The 22,390-nt window shown below is 38.0% G+C and overlaps 1 protein-coding gene across 23 annotated transcripts in view; it reads right to left on the reverse strand.

Moving 5' to 3' along the window:
• The window catches only part of LOC129576673 (atypical protein kinase C), a 46,667-nt gene that overhangs the window by 17,170 nt on the left and 7,107 nt on the right, over nt 1-22,390 (reverse strand). For 2 of the 23 annotated variants that reach the window (XM_055462043.1, XM_055462042.1), the window contains exons 1-5: nt 16,054-16,229; nt 8,946-9,371; nt 8,455-8,627; nt 7,604-7,868; nt 6,979-7,347 (exon numbers count right to left, since the gene is read on the reverse strand). The exons of 15 other annotated variants lie outside the window; for them this stretch is intronic. In XM_055462043.1, coding sequence (XP_055318018.1) covers nt 6,979-7,347; nt 7,604-7,868; nt 8,455-8,627; nt 8,946-9,114 — 976 coding nt within the window. In that variant the 5' untranslated portion in view covers nt 9,115-9,371; nt 16,054-16,229. Of the gene's footprint in view, nt 1-6,978; nt 7,348-7,603; nt 7,869-8,454; nt 8,628-8,945; nt 9,372-16,053; nt 16,230-22,390 lie in introns of those variants that run through there. 6 more of the 23 variants (XM_055462046.1, XM_055462048.1, XM_055462045.1 and 3 more) reach the window with 6 other exon arrangements.

Raw genomic sequence — 22,390 nt, forward strand, 5'->3', positions numbered from 1 at the left:
GCCAAATGGTGAGAATCCAAACACATTTTCCGAGAGCCGGGTAATGAGAATAAAAACGTACTAATAATAATGGGAATGATGATGCAGCATATATCTACTTATGTGGAACGCTTCAGTCAGTCAGCCAGCAATCCATCCAGCCAACCAACCAACCAACCAAGCGACGAGAAGCAAACAAACGACCGAGTGCTCTGAGATCTAAGAGCCGCTGTTTGACGCACATCGAACAATAAAAACATGAATAAACATATTGCATGCAATGGACGGAGAGCGAGAGAATGCGAGTGCGACAGCACAGTACCATTATAAAGCCCCTAAAATATTTAATGCAACACTTTTGTTTGCACATAATTTTTACGACACAATCATTTTTACGTCAGTATTCGTGTTAAACACTGAAGAAAATAATAAATATCTCTTTGTCGTTTCTCTGCGCGATCACAGAGAGAAGAAACAAACACTCAAAGAAATAGAATGGCGAAGAAAACCGAATTATATTTTTTAAAAATGAGCGCGCGAGTGGGAGAGAGAAAGAGAAAAGCAGCAAGTATATAAGCTATTGGTGGATTTAATGCGACAATGAAAACCTTTTGTTCTTCTCCATGTGATCCACTTGATATGCATTCGGATACCGTAACATCGCTGGGACATGGTGTGTGTGTGTGTGTGGTGCGTTCGTCCTGTGTGATGTTTTTGAGGTGCGCTTGCTTCAGTCACTTTGTTCAGTCTTTCTGCTCACTCACTCCTTTGCTCTAGCTCTCAATTTTATTTCTAAATCAAGTGGAATTGAGTTATCCAATTTAATCGAATATCGGATCATTTGACGAAATGACTACGAATCGACCAAATGCAATATAATGGTAAACACATCAAGCACGAACAAAGTAGATGAGAATGAAAGACGAAAAAAAAGCACAGAAACGAGCCCAGTTTAACGAGCACAAAAACGAAACACAATGAGCAACAACAATAAAAAAAAAACAGGAAGAGAAGGAGAAAGAAGCGAAACGCGAATAACGGAATACCAAAAATAAATGTTGCTCAAGATCCTTACCCGATTGCATAGGCAATTGAAGTTGTGACAAATAGAAGGAAATTTCCGTGCACATATCACACAGGCAATTGATGTGTATGTGCATTCAAGTGAAAGCAATTTGTAAGAAGTTAGAAAAGTAGACGGAAATAAGGCTCAAAAGAACCACTCACACACATACGATTAAATCGTTCACTAACCCGACGCGATTCATTTCGTTTTTTTCGTCGTTGTCGTTGTCGTCGTCATCGTCTTCTTCTCGTTACTCTGTGTATATATTTCGTTTTGTTTTCACTCTTCTGTCAAACTTTATAGTAACACTACAGCGTGTTATACACCATATCCCGTTACATTTTATGCAATTCAATGTATTTGCAATGAGAAACAATTCACAGCAATATAATACGACACACACACACACACATACACCGAACCGATGAAAAATGTTTCATGACAAACATAGATTGAATGTGAAATGGTCATTTCATTTGATCCTTTTCCATTTCATTTCTCTTTTTGGTTTAATTTCGATTTCTCCGTTTAGTTCTTTCTCTCTGTTTTATCGTTTTTGTTTTTGTACACACACACACATATCCACCCGACCCAGACACTCTAACGATACTTATGCACACCTTCAATCACACAACATGAAATCGACAAGCGATATTCTTCATTTACAGCGAGAAAACATAAAAAAAACACGGTAACTTTAATTTAAACATAAATTTATTCGCGTGTCGCTCCTTTTTTTTTTTTTTGGTTTGGTTAAATGTCTGGCAAAAGTTTTTCATTGTCTACAAAATCGCGCGCGCACATACACACACAAACAGAGGACGGACGTCGGAGAGTTTTCTGCATTTGACCACAAATTGCACACGATTCTCAGCGAAAAAAAGAAGCCAAAACGAACACAGCAAACAAAAAACTATCACACAAAATTGAACGAAGTAAACATGTGCAACGCACGAGAATCAACAAGAATGTTAGACAAATAAAAACAATGGAAAAATGAAAAGGAGAAGACAAAAAAGTGTACTCGGTGCAGCAACGACGGCGGTGAGTCTTTTGATATAAAATTCGAGAATAGTGTGTGCTGAAATGGCAAATGATAGCCATGAATGAAAGGGACAGAGAAAAAAAAACACCAAAACAAGAGCAAATTGAAGCCCAAATTTTCAGAGGGATTGTAAGCGTAGATTGAATTTTATTCTCTAACACTTCGGTGTAAATTGTAGCCGTGCAATGTTTACCAAACAAAATGCGATAGAGAGAAAGAGAGAGAGAGAGAGAGAAAAGGCCAAAACACGAAGACAAATAATACACAGCCAAAAAAAAACATGATCAACAAGACAAGGCAACGAAGACAATAGCAACAACAGCAACGACGACGACAGAAAAAAAACGCAGCCGCACGAAAATGGAAACAAATAACCGGGCACATAAATGATAAATCTGATAAAGGCATAAAAACGTTAAAAGTCAAAAGTGAGTGTGTTGAGAGAAGGAGAAAGAGAGAGAGAGACTCACACAAAATGTGTATGGGCGATTGTGTTCAACTACATATAGTAAAGTTTTCGATTGCGATTGTGTGGATACATGTTGATTTCATTAGAGTTGCTATTATTTTTCCCGTTGTTTGGTTTGTGTTTTCGCCATAGAAAGGCAAGAAATAACCCAGAAGAATCGGCCCACATCGATGATATACCGAAGCAAATGGCAAATATAGAGTGTGAAAAAAAGCACTGAGCAGGCAGCCGTACAAGTACGTTTACACACTTGCACACAGCAATAATCTTTCGTTGATTAGATATGAGAAATAATAAATGCGGTTTCGCAGAGGTGTTGTGTCGTTTGTTCGTTGATTTTTTTTTTTTTGCTGCTGCTGTTGCTATTTTTGTCGCCTCCGCAGCCCGTCTCTTTCTCTCACCACTTTCTCTGTGATTTGCCTCTTTTTTCTTCTCCTCTATCATCGGTTGCTGATTGTCACTTGGTTTTGTGTTTTGTGTCGACACTACATCGGTATAAATGTCTACTTTGTGTTCTGAGCGCTGAATTTTGGATTTGTTGGGTATGAGTTGGATGGGTATAGAGTGAATGTACTATTTTTCCATTTATATATAAATATATTCACTAAGAGCATGTCTCTTTGATTCCAAGCTTTCGCTTAGTTCACTCAAATCGTTTATCATTCGACCGCATGGAATATGTGCTGCATATGCCCCGAAGTGTGTATGTACGATTCATTCTCAGAATATTGACCGTTATGTGTTCACCCAATGGGAACTTTGTTGGAACTCTGGTTTTTGCGGTTTGTGTCGTCTGCTTTATTCTCATTTCACTATCTGTCCACATCTTGCGCGTTCACTCACTCACTCACTCACTGTTTATCTCTAGATGAACCAAGCCACAGCATGAACACAATTGACTATGATGACAATAGGCTGAGCTGTTGAAACAATTTGTTTATTATTTCGTTTATCCGGCCTGATAGCCGATTATGATTTGTTCGTGCAATTTATTTATGAGACACCCGAAAATGTGACATCATGAGCCATTGTTAGTTTCAGAACAATTAATAAATTACATGCGTGCTTTTATCACATTTTGTGTGCGAGCTGCATGCCGCTGAACCGTTCAATGTATGTATGAGTACAAAAATATGTGTATGTGTATGGATATAGCTCTGATCAATTCATGTTCATGCATTTGCTTGGCTACGATTCGGCGTGTAATTGCTCGTCACGGGCTCAAGTCAATGCAATTTTCTAACAACATCATTTTATCAGTGGAAACCACATTTCATTTTACTGCAACCTGCGACACACACACACGACAATGCCAAAGCACACAAAATCTCAACTCAATAAAGTGATAGCGCATACAAAGCTTAGTGCATATTTCCATCGTTTTTCATTGCAGCATTCAGCGGGTTTTTTTTGTAATCGTTTTCTCTCTCTCTCTCTCTCTCTCTTGTTCCGGTGTGCTATTGCAAATAAAAAGCCGAAAGAACACACGACGACGCAAAAGAGAGAAAGTCGAGTCGAGTCGAGTCGACGAGAAAGAGAGAGAATGAAGAAAAAGCGACGAAATCCCCTTGGAGCGGTAGTAAACGATGAAAATATGCAAACATTGATTACATTTTGTGGATTATTTCTGATATGTTGAGCAATCGGTTTGTAGCGCAACGATGAAGGAATCGACCGAGTATCGATGGGGACACAAAGAATCGCGAGAGCATAGAGCACATTGCATATTAAACATAATACAGATAGACAGAAAGGATAATACCACAAAACGACGTGAAATGGAAAGAGAAAGATCCGCCATTCACGGCATTGCATCCATATTTATAACATTGTTCGGGACATTCAATTTCGGTAATGGCAAATCAATTGATTTGGATAACAAAGTGGAAAAATTATGATGCGTTCATTTGCTCGATTTTAAGTTGTAAAATTGTCAGTCGAATGAAAAAAAAAGGAAATGGAAAAGAGAGATTGGCAACAAAAAAAAAATCACACAAACATTGCCGCACGCACATCGAGCCATCGATACGACGATGATTCAACTCATTTCTCAAATGCTGACATACAGCAAATGGTATTCACATTAGCCATAAACTCATCGATATTTCTATCCATATCATTCTCGGTCAAAATACACACAAGAACACAACGCTAAACCGATTCAAAAATTTGTGGTAGCAACCGAATCATTATTTTAAATCCAATAAATTTCAGCTTACCGGAATACTTTCAAGTGCATTTATTATTTATTGATGATTAATTAATTATACAAAACATCGCCACTTAAAATAAATCAAGCAGCACTTGAGCTGTCTTTAATTAAACATCATCCCTCTAAATGGGCTTCCTCTCACCACCCCACCGCTATTTATTTCTACCTCGCCAGAATGGGCGAATGATTGGATGAATCGACCGCTCACTTGGTTTCTTTAACTCTCACACTTGAGCTAGGTAATTCGATTAGGATGCAAATAATTACTGGTGAATAATTGATTTGAAATGGCTGATCAACACACTTTTTCTTCTTCTTCTTCTTCTTCTTCTTCTGCTCCCCTCCTCCTTCTCCATCATTATATTTCATTTCGGAACGCGATTGTCCGATTGGTTTCAAAACCATACAATACTTTTGATAACTATTTATTTCGGTAATTCTTGTAAATGGCAGAGTTGCATACCAAACCACAATACAGTGTCCAATGGATTTAGAAATGGTTTTGTGGATTTTTTTTTCTCGCATATCCCACTTATTCCTCACTCTCTCTCTATGTCTACAACCTCAGTCGAAGTATGAATGAGCTTTCGTCTATTGAACCATCGAATAAATATCGATTTGTTGAACCACCCATCCACACACCCTTCTCCGTCGCACTTCCAAAACACACCAAAATACAGTCATGGACAAAATTGAGCGTACGCCTATAAATTTGTGTTTTATTTTTTCCAGTAACTTTTCATCTCAAATGTAATATATCAATGGGAAGTACATGAAAAATGAATAACATTGGCAATTTTGAACATCAAAATTGGCCGGCCAATAGGCGGCTTATGGCCCTCGGTAAAAACGGCCAAAAATTCAACTTTTTCCCCAGCCGTTCGATTTAAAAAGTTTAAATGCAGTTTCGAAGGCCCTCAGGAGCAGATACTTTTAAACGCTGAAAACTTTCTGATTGGTTTCAATTTGGCCAAGTTATGGCCGTTGGAAAAATGGCCGATTTTTTTCGAAAAATTAAACCAAGCGTTTGATTGCGAAATGTCATATGTCGTTGGAAAGCCCATTTAATGAAGATAATTTTAATAGTATAAAACATAGAAATCGGTTACAATTTAACCAAGTTATAGGCGTACGAAAATTTTCGTCAAAATTTTTTTGGGTTTTCCAACGGCCATAACTTGCCCAAATTGAAGCCGATCCGAAAGTTTTCAGCGTTTAAAAGTATCTGCTCCTGAAGGCCTTCAAAACTGCATTTAAACTTTTCAAATCGAACGGACTTTTCAAATCGATTGAATTTTTGGCCATTTTTACCGAGAGCCATAAGCCGCCTATTGGCCGGCCAATTTAGATGTTCAAAATTGCCAATATTATTAATTTTTTATGTACTTCCCATTGATATATTACATTTGAGATGAAAAGTTACTGGAAAAAATAAAACACAAAATTTATAGGCGTACGCTCAATTTTGTCCATGACTGTAGATAGAAAGAAACCAAAACGGAAACCCACCATGAGATAATAAATGATTCGAAATTAGAAACGAAACCGTTTGATTTATCGCTCAAATATTATAATATGCATGTGTGAATGGAAGATTTATTCATGACAATTCATTTATCGTGCATTTGTTTATTTCACATGCCAGCGAGAAAATGTTCAAAATTTCAAACTCGACGACCTGTAAACTATTTCGATTGGCGTTTAGTTGCATCGAACAATTGAACCGAGCGCGCGCCAGATACACTTTAACACACCAACACACAGATAATGGGCTTGAAAATTGATTGACTAACAATAGAGTAAGAGAGAGAGAGAAAGAGAAGAGCCGAATGAAAATAATCGAAGTGCATTCCTCGAAATCAGAATGCGATTATGTGGCCAAAAAAAACGATTATAAATCAAAGATTGGTTTCCGATTGTTTTGCAGCCTGAAAATTTTCAACCACCAAACCAAATATATATGGCACGTCGAATAGGTTTGCGAATGAATTTCGCCGTATATTTGAAATATATAACTAAACTTGAAGAGAAATGAAAGAAATAAATAAAACAATTACAAAATTCGCCAGAAATTAAAATGATGAATGTATTTAATTTGTTCGCCTCAAATGGAAAATATTGGTTTCATTTTCGGAGATAGAGATAAAAAAGCGTTATAAACTAGATATCAGCAACAACAACAACAACAACAATAAAACAACAAGTACCTGTGGCATAAGCTGGTTCAATTTCGTCTTCGGAGTGCATTTGTGGCGGCGGCGGTACGATTGGTATGGGTCGTTCGTAGTGCATGCACGCTTCCAAATAATTAATTGGCATATTATCGTTATAGCCGCCTCTTCCTGTACATATCATGCTGTCCATACCGACGATGCTACCGCTACCGGCGCTAATGCCGGGACTCGATCCCGAACCTGATGCCGATCCTGATGTTGTGTAAGGCAAATTGTTGTGATTTTGTTTGTTCGGATAGTTGGTTGCCATTGTTTGCTGCGAAAAGCTCATGATTTCTTCAGAGAAACAAACTCGTGGGCCTGAGCTTTGTAGCCAATAGTCATCTCCAGAACAGTTTGTTCCTGTCAAAAAATAATGAGCTTTTCCACATTGTCATTTCAGGTTTAATTTTGGGTTTCATTTGCTTTGATTGTGTTATACTATATTATTTGGTGTTTTTTTTCTCTCTTCTTTTTTTTCTTTGGTATTTTTGTTTTTGTTTTTGTTCGCATCGATACATACGCACACTATTTCAATACGGGTGGTTTCATTCTCGAAAGAGATAAAAGAGAGAGTAAAAAAGAACACTAATAATATGATTTGTTATCCAAAACGAACCTTGTGGACTGGATCCGACGATGCTCATTGCTTGCGGCGTTGCCGATGTCGATGTTGTCATATAATGATGTGTATACGGATGCGGATGTGGTACATCATAATCGCCGGTATCGCGTAACGTTGAATTCCGTGTCAATGTATTATTTGTGGATTGGACACTTGAAACGGTCGCACCGCGACATAATATATCCGATAATTGATTCGCCTGTATGTCAAAATCATACGACTTTTTTCCGTTTAGATTGATTGTAGCCTCTGGTAACACCTTTTTGAATCGAATGTAAATTTGGATGAAAAAGAATTTCTTTTTTTTGTGTGTGTTTGTTTTGTTCTCTTCTTTTTTTTCGTCATCAAGACATGGGTCAATGATGATGATGATGATGACTTTTTTTCTGTATTCTATACATGATATGTTTGCAGTGCACAAAAAACATTGCTATTCAGTCCTTTGGAATGTTTTGCAAATTTTGTGCACTGTACAAATGGTGGTTGTTTTTTTTCCTGCTATTTCAACATGATAATGGACTGAAATCTAATGCATTTTCATTGTATCGAATTTTCTCATTTCAATTCATGGGATTTTGCCATGAAATTTCGCTCGTTTCATTGAGTTTTCATTTTTATTGTTCGACCACAGTTTTTTTTTTGGCCTGTTTGTTCTCGTATGCTACATACAAATGATATGAACGGATGGTGTATGTAACAACAACAATACGCGCACACACACACGCGATTGTGTGTTTCATTTGTTGTTGAATGTTTGAAAATGTGTTAGAAAGAGAGAGTTTGACCAACAACAGAAAAAAGAAAATTCAAATTCATCCATACCATCTATGGCTTGGCAAAATTACCTGCGGACTATCCAATCGATCAATTGACGGTCGCCTCGAATATTCATCGTTTATAATGGAACCGGGGCCGCCGTTTCCATTGCCACCATCAATCGGACATGATTTCTGTGATAATGCTGAATGTGGCGGTGGCGAATCTTCAATACAATGACATTGGCTATCTTGACATTGAGCTTGAGAAATGGAAATCGAAAAATAGAACAGATGTTATATATCCAAGAATGAAAAATTGATTCATCATCTTCGTCGGTTCGGCCAACGGTTCACAGCATTTTTCTCCACACTAAAACGTTTTGTCCAGTGATTTGACTCCAAATTAAATTTTGAGCTCATAATCAAATCATTCAAAAAATGGTTCTATTAGAGAAAAATCTAAACCAAATGAATCCGTTGTGAACCACGGAGATTTTTTTATTCTCTACAGATGAATTGTATCCGATTCATTCCGTTTTTGTGGCTGTATGTACAAAAATTGTGTGAGTCCTCAATACCTTGACACGATGGGCTGCTGCAGCGGCTACTCCGGCACGGGCTATAGCATGATGGTGCAGGTGGTTCACTTTGTGGAACTGTGTTGATTGGCATTACCGTGCATTGTGTATTACGTCGCGGTGATCGTCCCCGATCCACTGCTGTTGCACTCCAATAGCCCCACGCCATCACAAGTTTTGGTTTTGTTTTTTTTTCCTTTCTTTTGTTTTGTTTTTAGAATAAATGCACTATTTTATATCAATTAATTAAACTGATCTCTTTATACCATCCAGATCAAGTACACTGCACACACTTTTAGTTTTAATTAGTCCAAATGAATAACTGTTAGTTGATTGTTTCTTTTGTCTTTTGTCGGCAACGTTTTTTTTTTTAATTTTTTCAAATGAATTGCCAACTGCACATTTAAATCGTATCACACTTTTGGCCTGCGAGAAAAAAAACAACAACCCAGTTTCTAAACTATTCGCAACACGGTTCGTTTAACACATTCAATACCACTAATGAAAACCAAAACGGCAAAATAGCCAAAATGTGAAGAAAGAACTCGTCGGTTGTTTTTCTTCGCTTCGTTTTTTTTTCATCTTAATTTCATCTTCTTCTCTTTCATCCAACCAACAACAATCAAAACAATGAAAAAAGGATTCCAAATAGCACTTAAGCAAAATGCTTTCGGTCATTTTAAATCGAGGAAAGAAAAAAAAGTCGGCGAAAAGAGCAATGACGACAACAACAAAAATGCCGCCATATCTCGCAGATCGGTTTTAATCATCGCAACCGATGCAGAAATTTCAATTTAATTTGTTTAATTCAAATCGGTTCGTTGGAAACATTTCAAAAGTGCAATCATACAAACTTCGGCTCGATTAGAAGTAGTTCAAGTGAGAAATGAGTTTTTGTATAGTTTCGAAATGTGTTTGGATTGTTTGTTGTACAAACGAGTGGGCAAGTAAATACGCGCGCGAGAGAATAAGACCGAACTAGATAGAGAGAGAGTGTGTGTGAGTGCGCGCGTTTAATTAACAGCATGCTATTTGGATGTAGATGAGATATGCGTTCAATTTGCAGATTACAAACAACGAGAATACTTATGCTGCTGTCGCTATCGCCGCCGTCATTTGTTTGTTGTATACAAATATATGGTTTTGAAATCATATACGAACAGCGAATTGTAAATGGCTTTGTGTGTCGTAAAGAATGGCAGATAAATAATTTCCCGTTGCTTGAAAAGAAATGAAAAGCGCTATGATGTGCTCGTAAAAAGATTGCGAAAACTCTTTTCGCTGCTCGTTCTTCTTGGCTTCATTAGTGTGTTTCTCGCTGTGTGTGTGTGTGTATGTATGTGTGTGTGTGTGTCTATATTCGTAAAATATAGGATTTGGCTGGTGATCATTTAATGCAATTTTCGCAATGGTTATTGTAGCTGGCGAATGTCCGATTTAGATGAATGTTTTTCTTTTGAATATATATATATATTATGCTGTTGCTACTGCTGTTGCGAGAAAAATGACGAAGGAAAAAAAACGGCTTTTACTAAAAATGAACTCGCGATAATTGAGGGCCGTTCCACTGAGTCAGCAGAAAGAAAAAGAACGAATGTATGGTCCAGAAACAGAGTGTGGCAACAAACGATTGCATCGCATTCAAAATTGGCGACGAAAAATGCTTCAGTTTGCTATATCGTCACCACATGTGTGAATGTGGAAACGATATAACACCAATTCGACATTTGTGATTTTCATTTTTTTTCTTCTGCTTCCTATTCAGGATTTACGTTCTCGTTTTGTTGTTTCGACTGAAACAAGACTAACAATCACATTTCTCGCTTAAATAATACACACACGAAACTGGCGACGAAATTCAATTCGTTATTCTTTCATGTGTTCTTATGCAGTTGCATCTTGCAGAGATTTGGTGCATAGCGCATGGAACACTGAAAAAAAGCCTGACATCAATTACCGAGAGAGAGAGAGAGAGAGAGAGAGAGCGAGAGAGATCGAGAGCGAGAGCGAGTGAGAGAAAATAGTATACACAAAACAATACAAGCATACAAACAGTGTGAGGAAGTGAGTCTCACATCCATGATGCAACTAAATAATAAAATTGGATGTTGAAAAGTCGACATAAGGCGAACTGATACACGAGTATTTATCCTAGTTGTTTCTCATCCCTTCAACCCGTTTCGTTTAATCAATTTTCGGTTTTTCGACTGGTTCGTTTTGCTGTGTGTGTTTTCAAGTGTTGTTGCAATTCTCATTTGTTTCGGTTCTAAAATAAAATAAATTTTTACCGAAAACATCGTTATTGCACGACGTTGTATGCGCGATACAACAACAATAGCAACAGCAGCAACAAAACGGAACGATAATAATGGAAAAAAAGCGACAAATATTGAAACAACATGAAATGCAACGAATCAAAAATTTTCACCAGATTCCGTGTCAGCGAAATGAGAGAAGAATCGTAAAAAATGACACACAATGAGAAGCAAACATTCCGAAAAGATCAAATAATAATCTAGATAATGATATCGCTTCGGAGGCGCTGTGCGAATTGTTGATGTGAAAATGTTGTACGTGTGTGTGTTGCCAAAATGTTGTGAACGCGAGTGAGATTCAGTGTGGTGGGAGGTGGAAGGAGAGGGCTGGCACTGATGAAAATTGGCACTGCAAGGAACTTGTAACGGAAGCGACCGTACACAGAAAATAATCTAGCAGGAAGTGTAAATGAAGGCAAAAAAGAAAGTGAGCGAGCGAGCGAGCGAGCGAGCGAGAGAAGATGAAGACAAGACAAAGTTAAAGCAGCAAACATAAATAGCAACAACAACAATGACAATAGTAAAACTGGTGGTTACAAAGGTGGCAGCACTAAATCAAGAGCGTAAATGAATGTACGAAGCTAATCTGTAGCCGCCTGTGTCGTTCGGATCAGCACGGCACTCAGTAGTTAGTGCTTTAGTCAGTCGTCCAGCATAAATCAGAGTTAATCTAGCTAATTATAATTAAAGGTAGAATTGCAGATACTTAAAAGACAATCGAGAGATGTTGCACGCTGGATGAGCGAGCGAGCGGATACATAAAATAAACACTTCATGTTTTCCTTTTGAAAGTCTCTTGGAAGGCGATCGAATCTCTTTCTTTCTCCTCTAATTAATATGAAACGAATAGTTTGCATGGGATGAGGGCGGAGGTGAACTTCTTCAAATGCTGTGCACAGTGGTGCAAGTCACACAGACTTATGTGTACGATTAAGAATTGAATACGGACTTATTTGTTTGCCACCATCGCCGCCACCACTGTCACCACTGAGCTTCCCATTCCGTGTGCACTTATGGTCCCTAAACAAACTAGACGATTTGCGCTCGACGATGACGACAACGACAACAACAACGATGAACAAGGAACACATTCCAAGCTTAGCACTTCTCGTGCCTGAGACGTTTTGCAAAAGCTAGTCTTGAAAAGAAAATTATGGTGTCGCAGTGACAAACACGTGTGCATATAAAATAGCTAGTATGTCAATCGATGTTTATAGTTATGCAACATGAACTGAATTCTCTATTAGCTGAACATTGCCAATTCACCCAATACGCTTAGTAATCACTGTCGTCGTAGCCAAAAACAAACTACTACGAGCCAACCGGATCGAACACACACACACACACATGCACACATAGAACATTTTCGAGAAATGCTCGTTTTGCTGCACTTTTATGGAACGTGCTGCATTTAAATGAAATAAACGACACGCAACTGTTTTCGCTTCTATATAAATTTCTTTCGATTCCGTATGCTTTTTGTGTGTTTCTCTTCTTTGGCCGTTTCAATGTGGCTTTCTTCTAAGCCATGCTCCGAAACCCGTTGCTTTGGTTCATATGGAGAAAGAAAAAAATGCAATAAATTCAGTTTGAAATGATCGACCGATAGTCTGTCTGTCTGGTTTTCTGTTATATACATGGTGCAGTGCGTGTATCCGTTCAGTGCGCAAGCGTTTATGCGCTTAAATCAATTTTAATTGATAAATATTCCATCTTCTGGTATAGACTTTGATTGCTTTTTTTTGGACGTTTAGCCCATTGTGACTGTGCAAAATTGTGCACTCTCCCTTGGCACGGTTGACTCAATCCGGTGTCTAGCATCGAAATTTCCGAAAAATGTTGCTTCGCTAGCGATTTTAAATATTATGATACTAACTTTTCGTCGTCGTCGTCGTTGTCGTCGTCGTCTTTTTTTTTTCTCACTCTCTCTTTCCATCGTCGAACTTGTGCATAAATAAAACATTTTGCGTTGCAGCGAAGCATCCGTTTTAGTCGGTATTAAAATTCATCGAAGAGGCGTGCGCTCGACGAGAGAATGCAGCACCACCATACAGCATCAGAAAAAGACTGACGAAAGAGAAACAAAAAATCACAGCGATCGACTTAATCAACTTTTCTCTCAATTAAGCTAATTTCGCATTTTTGCTGATGGGGTTGTGCTTCGTGTTCAAATAAGTATTAGCATACTTGCCACTGAATTTGTCATAAATAAATTGATGTAAATCGATCGGAAACCGCACGGGTGGAATACTATTTAAATGGAAATTTACGACACAACCATATAACGTCAAACAAATGACGTGGGATGGCTGGCTGGTTCGAAAAAAAAAGAGAATGAAAATGGAGAGCAAGCTAAAGCGAGAGAATGACAATGGATTGATAAAAAAGATGATAATGATGCTAAAAGTCGAAGCAGTGCGTCAATTTATCACAGACACTGACACCGTATCAATATATTTTACTATAAGGGTGTGTTACAAGTTGCGGCGCAGTTAGTTGAGCGTACACATAGTTTACACATTGTTAGAAAATGTATCAAAAGAACACCTGGCCGCAACAGTAACGGGGCAGCCGCAACATGAATAGAAAAGAGAGACAGGTAGAGTGAGGAAAAGAGATAGAAAATATATGAAGAAAAAAAAAACTAGCGAAGAAACCAAAAGAACTAGAAACCACTAAATTCAATTCAATCGAATTAATTCTGAACAGGCAGCGATTACGTCAAGCATGAGGGTGGTGCAAATGTGTTTGCTATTCGCAAATGATTAGCATTCCGATGGCCAAACTTTGAGATAAAGAATTTACCCGACGAGTCGGAATTTATTTTGACAGGCATTTTTAGTTGGTGATAGCGTTTTTCAATAATCTATATGTCGAACGGTTTTGTGTCTCTATCTATATCTCTTACAATCTGTCATTTATTCACACTTTTTGTTTTTCTTTTGTGGGCTCAACTTTGATGGATGGCTGTCGAATTTGTTTTTGTACTCACACACACACTCTCTTAACTTGCTTACAAGATTCGATATATTGGAAGAAAAGCCCACCACAAATATGTTCATTGTTTGCTTTGCATAACATTCGGTCTGCAAGTAATGGTCCTAAGAGATATCCATTTGTTGTTGTTGCCACTGCTGCTGTTGCTGCTGCTGCTGTTGTTGTTGTTGTTGAGAGCAAACGAAATAGTTCACATTAATTTAGTAATCATAATAGAACCATACGCAAGTAGCAACAAAACGGCATAGAACCAAAACACACATAAACTCTGCTGGCTAGCTGACTGTATGATGCGTATACACACACGCAAGCACATTACACGCAAAAGATAAAGAAATCAAATTTTGTTGTGTAAATTTGCGTTTGTGTGTGGGCAGAGAGAGAGAGAGAGAGAGAGAGAGAGAGAAGCAGCAGCAGCAGTAGAAAATGCTTGCACACGTATGAAACGATACAGCGAAAAGCTCTCATGTGCTTACTTTTATTTTCATGTGGTTCTTTTTACTGATTCCTCGTACTTTTCTCTCTCATTCTACATGTTATGCTGTTGTTGTTGTTATTTTTTTTGTTACCGTTGTTGTTGCTCGTACTGCTGCTGCTGTTCGTGTGCCGTAAATGGGAATATATTTCAAAAAGTAACACAAACACATCGAAACATTGGAGCGCGCTTATCACTTTCTACACTAATGCGATTTGTCGACAACTTCTTGTGCTCTTTGTACATTTGCTGCTCGGTGAAGTTTTTCGCTCTTGTCATTCGTTCGCTTTCTCTCTCTCTCTCCCTTTCTCTCTCTCTGTTTTCTCTCTCTTTGCCTCTCGTGCTACGATTTTTCTACGGAATACTTTTCCTTACGACTAAATTTTTATTTTGGCGTTCAGCCATCACCATCCATCCACCACATACACACACACACAAAATATGATTCTCTCTCTTGCTGGTCGTCTTCGTTATATTTTTTATTTTGTTCTTCTTGTCTCGTTTAGTCATGTGAAACAAGAAATGAATTTTATCTGATTTAATTTTGAAGGGTAGAAAGAAAAACGGCACATTGTTTTGTTTCTTCAGACGACGATGTAAACTCGTTGCTTTTATACGTACAAATTTGGGCCTCAACAACGAGAAAACAAAGCAGAGTCGCTTGCTCATGAGGGTGAGCGAGCGAAAGAGAGAGAGAGAGAGAGAGAGAGAGAGAGAGAGAGAGAGAGCAAGTGAGAAAGAAACAAAATAACATAAAAAAATTACAGAGTCCAAGACTGTACACAAAGATTCTGTGTTTGCTTATTTTTCTTTTGCCTTCCCATTCTCTGCCACTCGGTGGTATCTGTTTTGTGTGTGCGAGCCCAACATTTGACATTTTCTCAAATTCCGTAAAACTTTTCATCGCAAAATGAAAATAAATGAAAGGTGACATCTCTCCCATACGCTGAAAATGATGTGATTTTTTGTTTCATTTTATTAAAAATGCCTTGGATATCATTTTTTTCTTCTTTTCTTCATCTGTATCCATGTTGTTGGTCATTTCTTTACTTCACTTTGGTTTTCTTTTCTTGATTCTTTTTTTTTCTTGGTGCTTTTTTTGACGTGTTGGTTTTCTCGACGTCTACTACGATTCTCAAGCGTCACAAAAGTTCCCGTTCGGTTTTGCTCACACAAGCTTAACACACAAGGAATACGCAAACTTCTTTTCTATTTCATTCTTTTGTAATTGTTTTTTTTTTCATTCTATCGTCATTTTTGTCCTTCTTCTTCTTCTTCCTTAACACACAAACACCAATTTATGATAATTATTCCAATTTACCGAGAGTGAAATGGCTAAATGCAAACGATGAAAATCGAAAAAGAACAAAAAATCAAAACACACGAGTTAGAGAAAAACACTCTTTATGCACAATGTAGTGTGTTTAAACACCGGAAAATTATCAAAAAGGGTGCAGCAGCAGTTACGACAATGCCAGGGATTTACTTAACTAACTACAGTCGGGTTGGAAATTTTTATAGCAAATATCAGAAGCATAAAGACGTAGCAGTAGGCACCATTGCACACACTCTCACATCCTCTGTATACACACTATCGCACACTCACAGACATACACAAGTGCACCATCAGCCATCAAATGGAGAGCTTGCATGTTTGAGTGTGTCTCTGTGTGTGTGTATGGTTCAATGCCATATGCAGAATAAGAACGAACAATGCGCATTGCATATTAAGGGATGAAATGAGATGGAGTTTCGATGTTTCTTTTTTTAATATTTTCACCAATACCTCGGCAATTTTATTTTATTTGATGTAGCTGAACATTGTCTACGTATGTACAAATGACATGAGAGAGAGAGAGAAAGAGAGATTGACCATAGCACATACACATATATCAACAGCATACACACATTTACAGCGTACTTTTAGCATGGTGCTTTTCCACAAAAACATTCTCCATTTTATCCCATTTCCCCACGCTCACTCAAGCTTATGTGCCCATAGTGCACAAATTGAATACTCTTCACTTGGTTGGATGGAAGCAGCTTTTGAGGCGGCCAAATCCGAAAATACGTTAGTCGACTTAAAGATTTTTCATTAAAATGGAGTTTTGAGTAATATTATTCTTCATCATTTGATATTATGTCATATTTTAGTGAGTATAGAAGTAAAAAATTCTCTAAATTCTTTCATAGTGGTAACTGACCACTAAAAAAAGCACTCCATTAAAGTTTTAAACTAGAAGAAACGTAAAACTTGACTTAAAAAATATAAATTAGTTTGAAAACCATCTGATTTTCGACCGATTCAATTGAAGCATGCATTGGCTATTCGTGATAGACCTACCTGTGGCACGCATAATCAGACTGTGCGAAAAATTTGAACAAACACCATTGGCAATGTGTGTTTTTGGGGAGCATTTGAATATGTTGCGTTAATGCGTACAGCATCGCGACGTATGCACGGTGATGACGTATTTCAAAAGTTGAGAGTGTGGTGGAGCGTTTGGTTTGTTGTGTTTTAGGGATAAAATGTGAAAATGGGGTAGAATAGTCGAAAAGTTGATGCTATGTTCATACACGATATGAATCGTTTGTTTGTGGAATTTTTTTTTCTTTCGTGTCGACATTGTGTGTTATTCATGTGATCGTCAATCGTCGTCCCCTCCTCTTCACACATTGCATGCCACGAGCTACAGCTTATTCTCCCCATCGTTCATGGATTCTCTGTCGTTTACGTTGCTTGCATCGAAAAATACACGAAACGTGCAAACTACTCACTCACTCACTCATTCACAGGGTATTCGGTCGTTGCGCACATCGAAATGCGCATACTATTCCATTATAATAACTCAATAATAACAAAGTATCCTCCGTGTGTACATCCATAGAGACGACGAAATGTCTCTTCAATCAAAGTGTGTGTGCGCTCTAGTATATTGTCGATTGGAATCTTGTCTTCGAATTCAAACGGTTCCTCCGTAAAATTTTGCAATGCAAAAAACAAACGAAAAATAAAAATGTGTGTTCGCCGTTTTCTGCATACGGAATTCTATTTGGGAGGGCATTATGCACGAATTGTTTCGCTTTTGCCACCATTGAACGACCCCGCACACACATCAAGTACAATATAAATGCCTTTAACAATCCGATTGATTGAACATTTGCTTTAAACGTGAGCCGTGAATTTAATCAACTTAATTCATTCGGGCTTTGTTTGAGCTGTTCAATTCGATGATGATGCTGCTACGGCTGTGGATGTGGCTGTGTTTCTCGATGAACGTATTTTTAGATATAGATTGAAATCGAGGAAGAAACACATAATGGTTGAATTGCAAATCAAAAACCGAACATGATGATGACGGCGAAGAATAAGACGACAACCAAAACGGCCAAGCCTTTAATTTTACGTTTTTGTTTTTCGATTCGGAAGAGCCGCTTTCTTTTCCTTCTTTCTATCTGTTTTTCTTTCTTTGTGCCCGGTGAAAAAGGTGAGCCAGATCGCTTTTTGTCTCAAGGCAAAGATGGAAAACGATGTACAATTACATGTTTGCAATCGCACAATTTCTATTCGGCAAACCGTTTTTGTATTCAGTGCGTGGCTTCTGGCACTTTTGGCTGCTTCTTGTCGCAATTTATACCAGCTACCAGCATATACACACATAGTACATACGTACATGAATAGAAAAATTGTCGGTGTATGTGAGTACTTTGTGTAAAACGATAGATAGATACCAAATGCCGGGGTTGACTTAGCTTTTGCATTATTTAACACGGATTACGAATGGTAAATTTTTACGGTATAATTTACATTAAAACGATGAACAAAACACCTATAGTTCCTGAAGCGCGCGTGACACATAGCATCGTGTATCCCGATGTGTGTGTGTGTGTGTTTCGCATGCAAAAATATTTTGCCGTCGTTTTAAAGCTGGTTTCGAGAATGGCCGGTGCGCGCGCGCGTTCAGTCCATACCGCTTTTTTGAACCGTTTTGAACTGCATGAAAAAGATGATTACATGCACTAAGGGATTTGTCCAATGTGTGTCTGCTTCTGTATAAGCTGGAATCGAGTGTGCCATGAAAATTCGGTGTACAAAATAGAAAGTACGGTTCGTTTGGAGCTTCTTCTTTTTATCGTCACATACTTTTCAATTACAGGTCGATTTGGTATGTGCAATGGGTGAAATTTATGGGATTTATTGAATCGCTATTATAGTGCAGAAGCATCGATATCACAAGAGCTTTGATATTCACTTTATATTCAATAGAAAGAGAGAGGGAGTTAGAGAGAGCGAGAGGACGAGCTAGGATAGTAAGAGAAAATAGTGTACGTTTCAAATTCAAACGCACACAAAACATATTGGATTATCACAAGTGCTTCGGTAATTTGTTTGGGATCTGCAAACGTGGTTTCTCACGTGGACAGGTTAAAATGTTTGATAGTTTTTCTTTTCTCCCTTCACATTTCTTCCATATTCAGCAGTCGTTTTGCCGAATTTCAGGAGTGAATCAAGTGAAAAGCATCGAAATTCCAATTCGATTGTGCATTTGACACATAGATGCTTGAAGATCTTTTTGGTTATTTTGAACGTTTGCCAAAAGAAAACAAAAATGGTAGAGAGAAAGAGAAAGACAAAGTGGAGGTTGAAACGGCCGCTTCAAAGTAACGGCCATAAAATTGAACGATTCCAAAACCGGAAAGATAATCTTTTCGGATCGTTCACTCTCTTCGTCTTTCGATGAAAAAGTAACGCGATTGAAAACACCAATGCAAATATGCGATTCTGAAATGCGAAGCCGAAAAAAAAATCACAGGCAGTAGCAGCAGCAGTAGCACACTTAATGCTTTTCCAAACAATTGACCAAATTTATGGGTGGCGAGTGTGTTGGACATGAGTATTTTGCAATACGCAATCGAAAAAGATTGAGAAATTTCCCAAGCAAACGCAGCGATGAGCAACAACAGCAACAACAAAAATCATTGTGTCTCCAAAGTTATTGGGGTACAGGCAGCCGCTGTTATGTATTCAATAAAGAGATAGAAAAAGAGAGACGTTTTTTTTTGCGCTATTGGAAGAACTTCAGAAGCGAATAGAACAGACTACGTGCAAATGCGATTTTCGTACTGCACAGTAACACAAGCAAGATACTAGAGCGCAATTCATTATTTTTTGGCTTGTGTATTTGCTTAGAATTTCGTATTGCAGAAGAGAGAGAGAGAGAGAGAGAGAGAGAGAGAGAGAGAGAGAGAGAGAATGAGAAAGAAAAACACCAAAAACGACGAAGCTGCTGGTGTGTCCACGTTCTTCATCTTACGATTTTTAACTTCAAAAAGACGAGAAATACTCTGTTTATGCAATGCCATGATTCATGAATATATTTATTCGAACAACTCTCTCGTTCGCTCTATCTTGTGCGACTGCCGCATTTATTTTAGCCTCCGTAGGAAGTTGTTCTAATCCATCAAAAAGGAAAACAAATACACAGACCGAAGATACATACGATAGTACATACGAAATAAAAAACGCTATATCTCTGGACTTGCACCGTTGAAGCTGGGATTTCGATCAAAAGTCACATAAAAGCTCTTTTTGTCTCTCTCTCTCTCTGTCTGTGTATGCACACAATTGAAAATTCAATCGGAATCTTGCACTTTGGATGCCATAAAAATGAATCGAATGTACGACGAACGAAGTAGTTTTCAATGGAGTAGCAAAAATTAAACGATTACAATTGCAAGCTCAATGCCTTTCATTCGATCGGGTCGAATCAATTTTGCTTCTAATGGCAATGACAACCACCAACAACAACGAAACATTAATACAAAAGTTGACACGAAGCGTTGTTCATGTTGCATATTGAATCATTTAATTTAAATTTCATTAGGCATGATCGTCAACGTGCGCTTTGAATGCGTTTGTATTTCAATTAAAATGAATTGTTCAGCGGTGTGAATCAAATTTAACGATCAATTATTGTTCGTTTTTTTTCGCGCTGCCGCTGTCGAAGACGTCATTGTCACCGTTGTTGTTGTTGTTGTTGCAATCTCGCGATATGCATGTTTCGAATGCGATCACCAAAGCAGCGATAAAAAAAGTTCATTTAGCTTTACATATTAAGAGATGGAATAATTTCCAATGGTTCGAAAATACGGTTAATGCACTGAACGTGATGTTTTCCAAAGACCAACAGCCAAAAGTAACGATGGCATTTGATGGACATGTGGAATGGGAATCTTGATGTGGGTGTGTGTGCGTGTGTATGAAGCCTATTCATTAAATTGGATTGGAGAAAAAATGAGGCTTGGCATATCATCCCATCATCGATATTGGGGTGCGTGTGTCATTTTAAGAACCGACAAGAATTCAATTCATTCTCAATGCTCAATTGCTCACTCAGTTCATTGATGTATGAACTTCATTTAATTTCCTTTTTCAATCGGGGCTTTTCGGAGCAAAAACGGTTCACTTCACAATGGCCGAATGCAGTACAACCACAACGTTAATAAAAAAAACTGAATCAAACGAAAAACGCACACACAAAAGCATTTTAAATCGAACCTCATAAAATTTGCCCAAGTATATAAATATTTTATCGCAATTTATCGTTGCAATCGCCATGTGATTGAGTTTCGGCTACATTTGTCTCTTTTGGCAATGGAGGGATGCAATCGCATAAAAGCCTGCTAACACAAATTTTATTGACTCAATATTTAAATACCAAACCGCAATTTTAGATTCTAAAGCTCTCATACGATCACCCCACCACCAAACAGTAACATCAACAGCAGCAGCAGCAGCAGCAACAACGGTATTGCGTCCGATATCCAACACAAAACGTACACTCATAACGAAATGACTGCAAAACGCATTGCACACCCACCATTCAGAAGAGAAAATGAAGAGGAGGAATAAAAAAGCAGCAACAAAACAGCCAACAAAATATGTGTGCCATTTTCGTAGTTTTTGCCTAACTATATGGCTACAAATCGGTCGGTATTTTGTGAGCTTCGGCAGCAACATAGACAAGAGATTTTATGGTATCAATTTTACTTAAAATTCGTAGTCAAAATAATCTATTCGACATTCTGGGTCGTATTCACCAAAATGCCCGTATGCTCAAAAACCGTATGTCAGACCGAGTCTCGGCTTTTTGCATTCAACTGGAAAATATGCCACTTGGATGGGTTGGTTCAATTTTGCCCCAAAAATTGTGCACTCGGACCAGACACAATTCTCTTACGATAATGTCGACGTAAACGACAATGTGAAACACCGACGAGAGCGCGCAGCACTTTCAAAAACAATGTTTTTCCACATCATTTGACAACGAATCGAAGCATTCATTTTCTGTATGTAAATATCTCACCATTTTCTCACTTACACTCTATTTACCTCGATCGAATTGAGTCAATGAAATCGTAAACATTCCATTTTGGCAGAATAATCGAAAATCCTTAAAATAATACCGTGTGCCTGGGCTGGGTCCACCTCATTTGTATCAGCATTCTCACATTGAAATGATGGGAACATTTTGCCAAAAGTTACCGTCCTCCTCCCACTCTCTCTCTCTCTCTCTCTTTTGTCGGACAAATTTGTATTTCAAACGCTTTGAGAATTTGTTTAATGACAAATTGGTTTGTCACCCCTTATGTATAAG

Source organism: Sitodiplosis mosellana, unplaced genomic scaffold (assembly GCF_009176505.1).
Source record: "Sitodiplosis mosellana isolate CC-2019 unplaced genomic scaffold, AAFC_SMos_1.0 Smas_scaffold_6191, whole genome shotgun sequence".
Taxonomy (NCBI): Eukaryota; Metazoa; Arthropoda; class Insecta; order Diptera; family Cecidomyiidae; genus Sitodiplosis; species Sitodiplosis mosellana.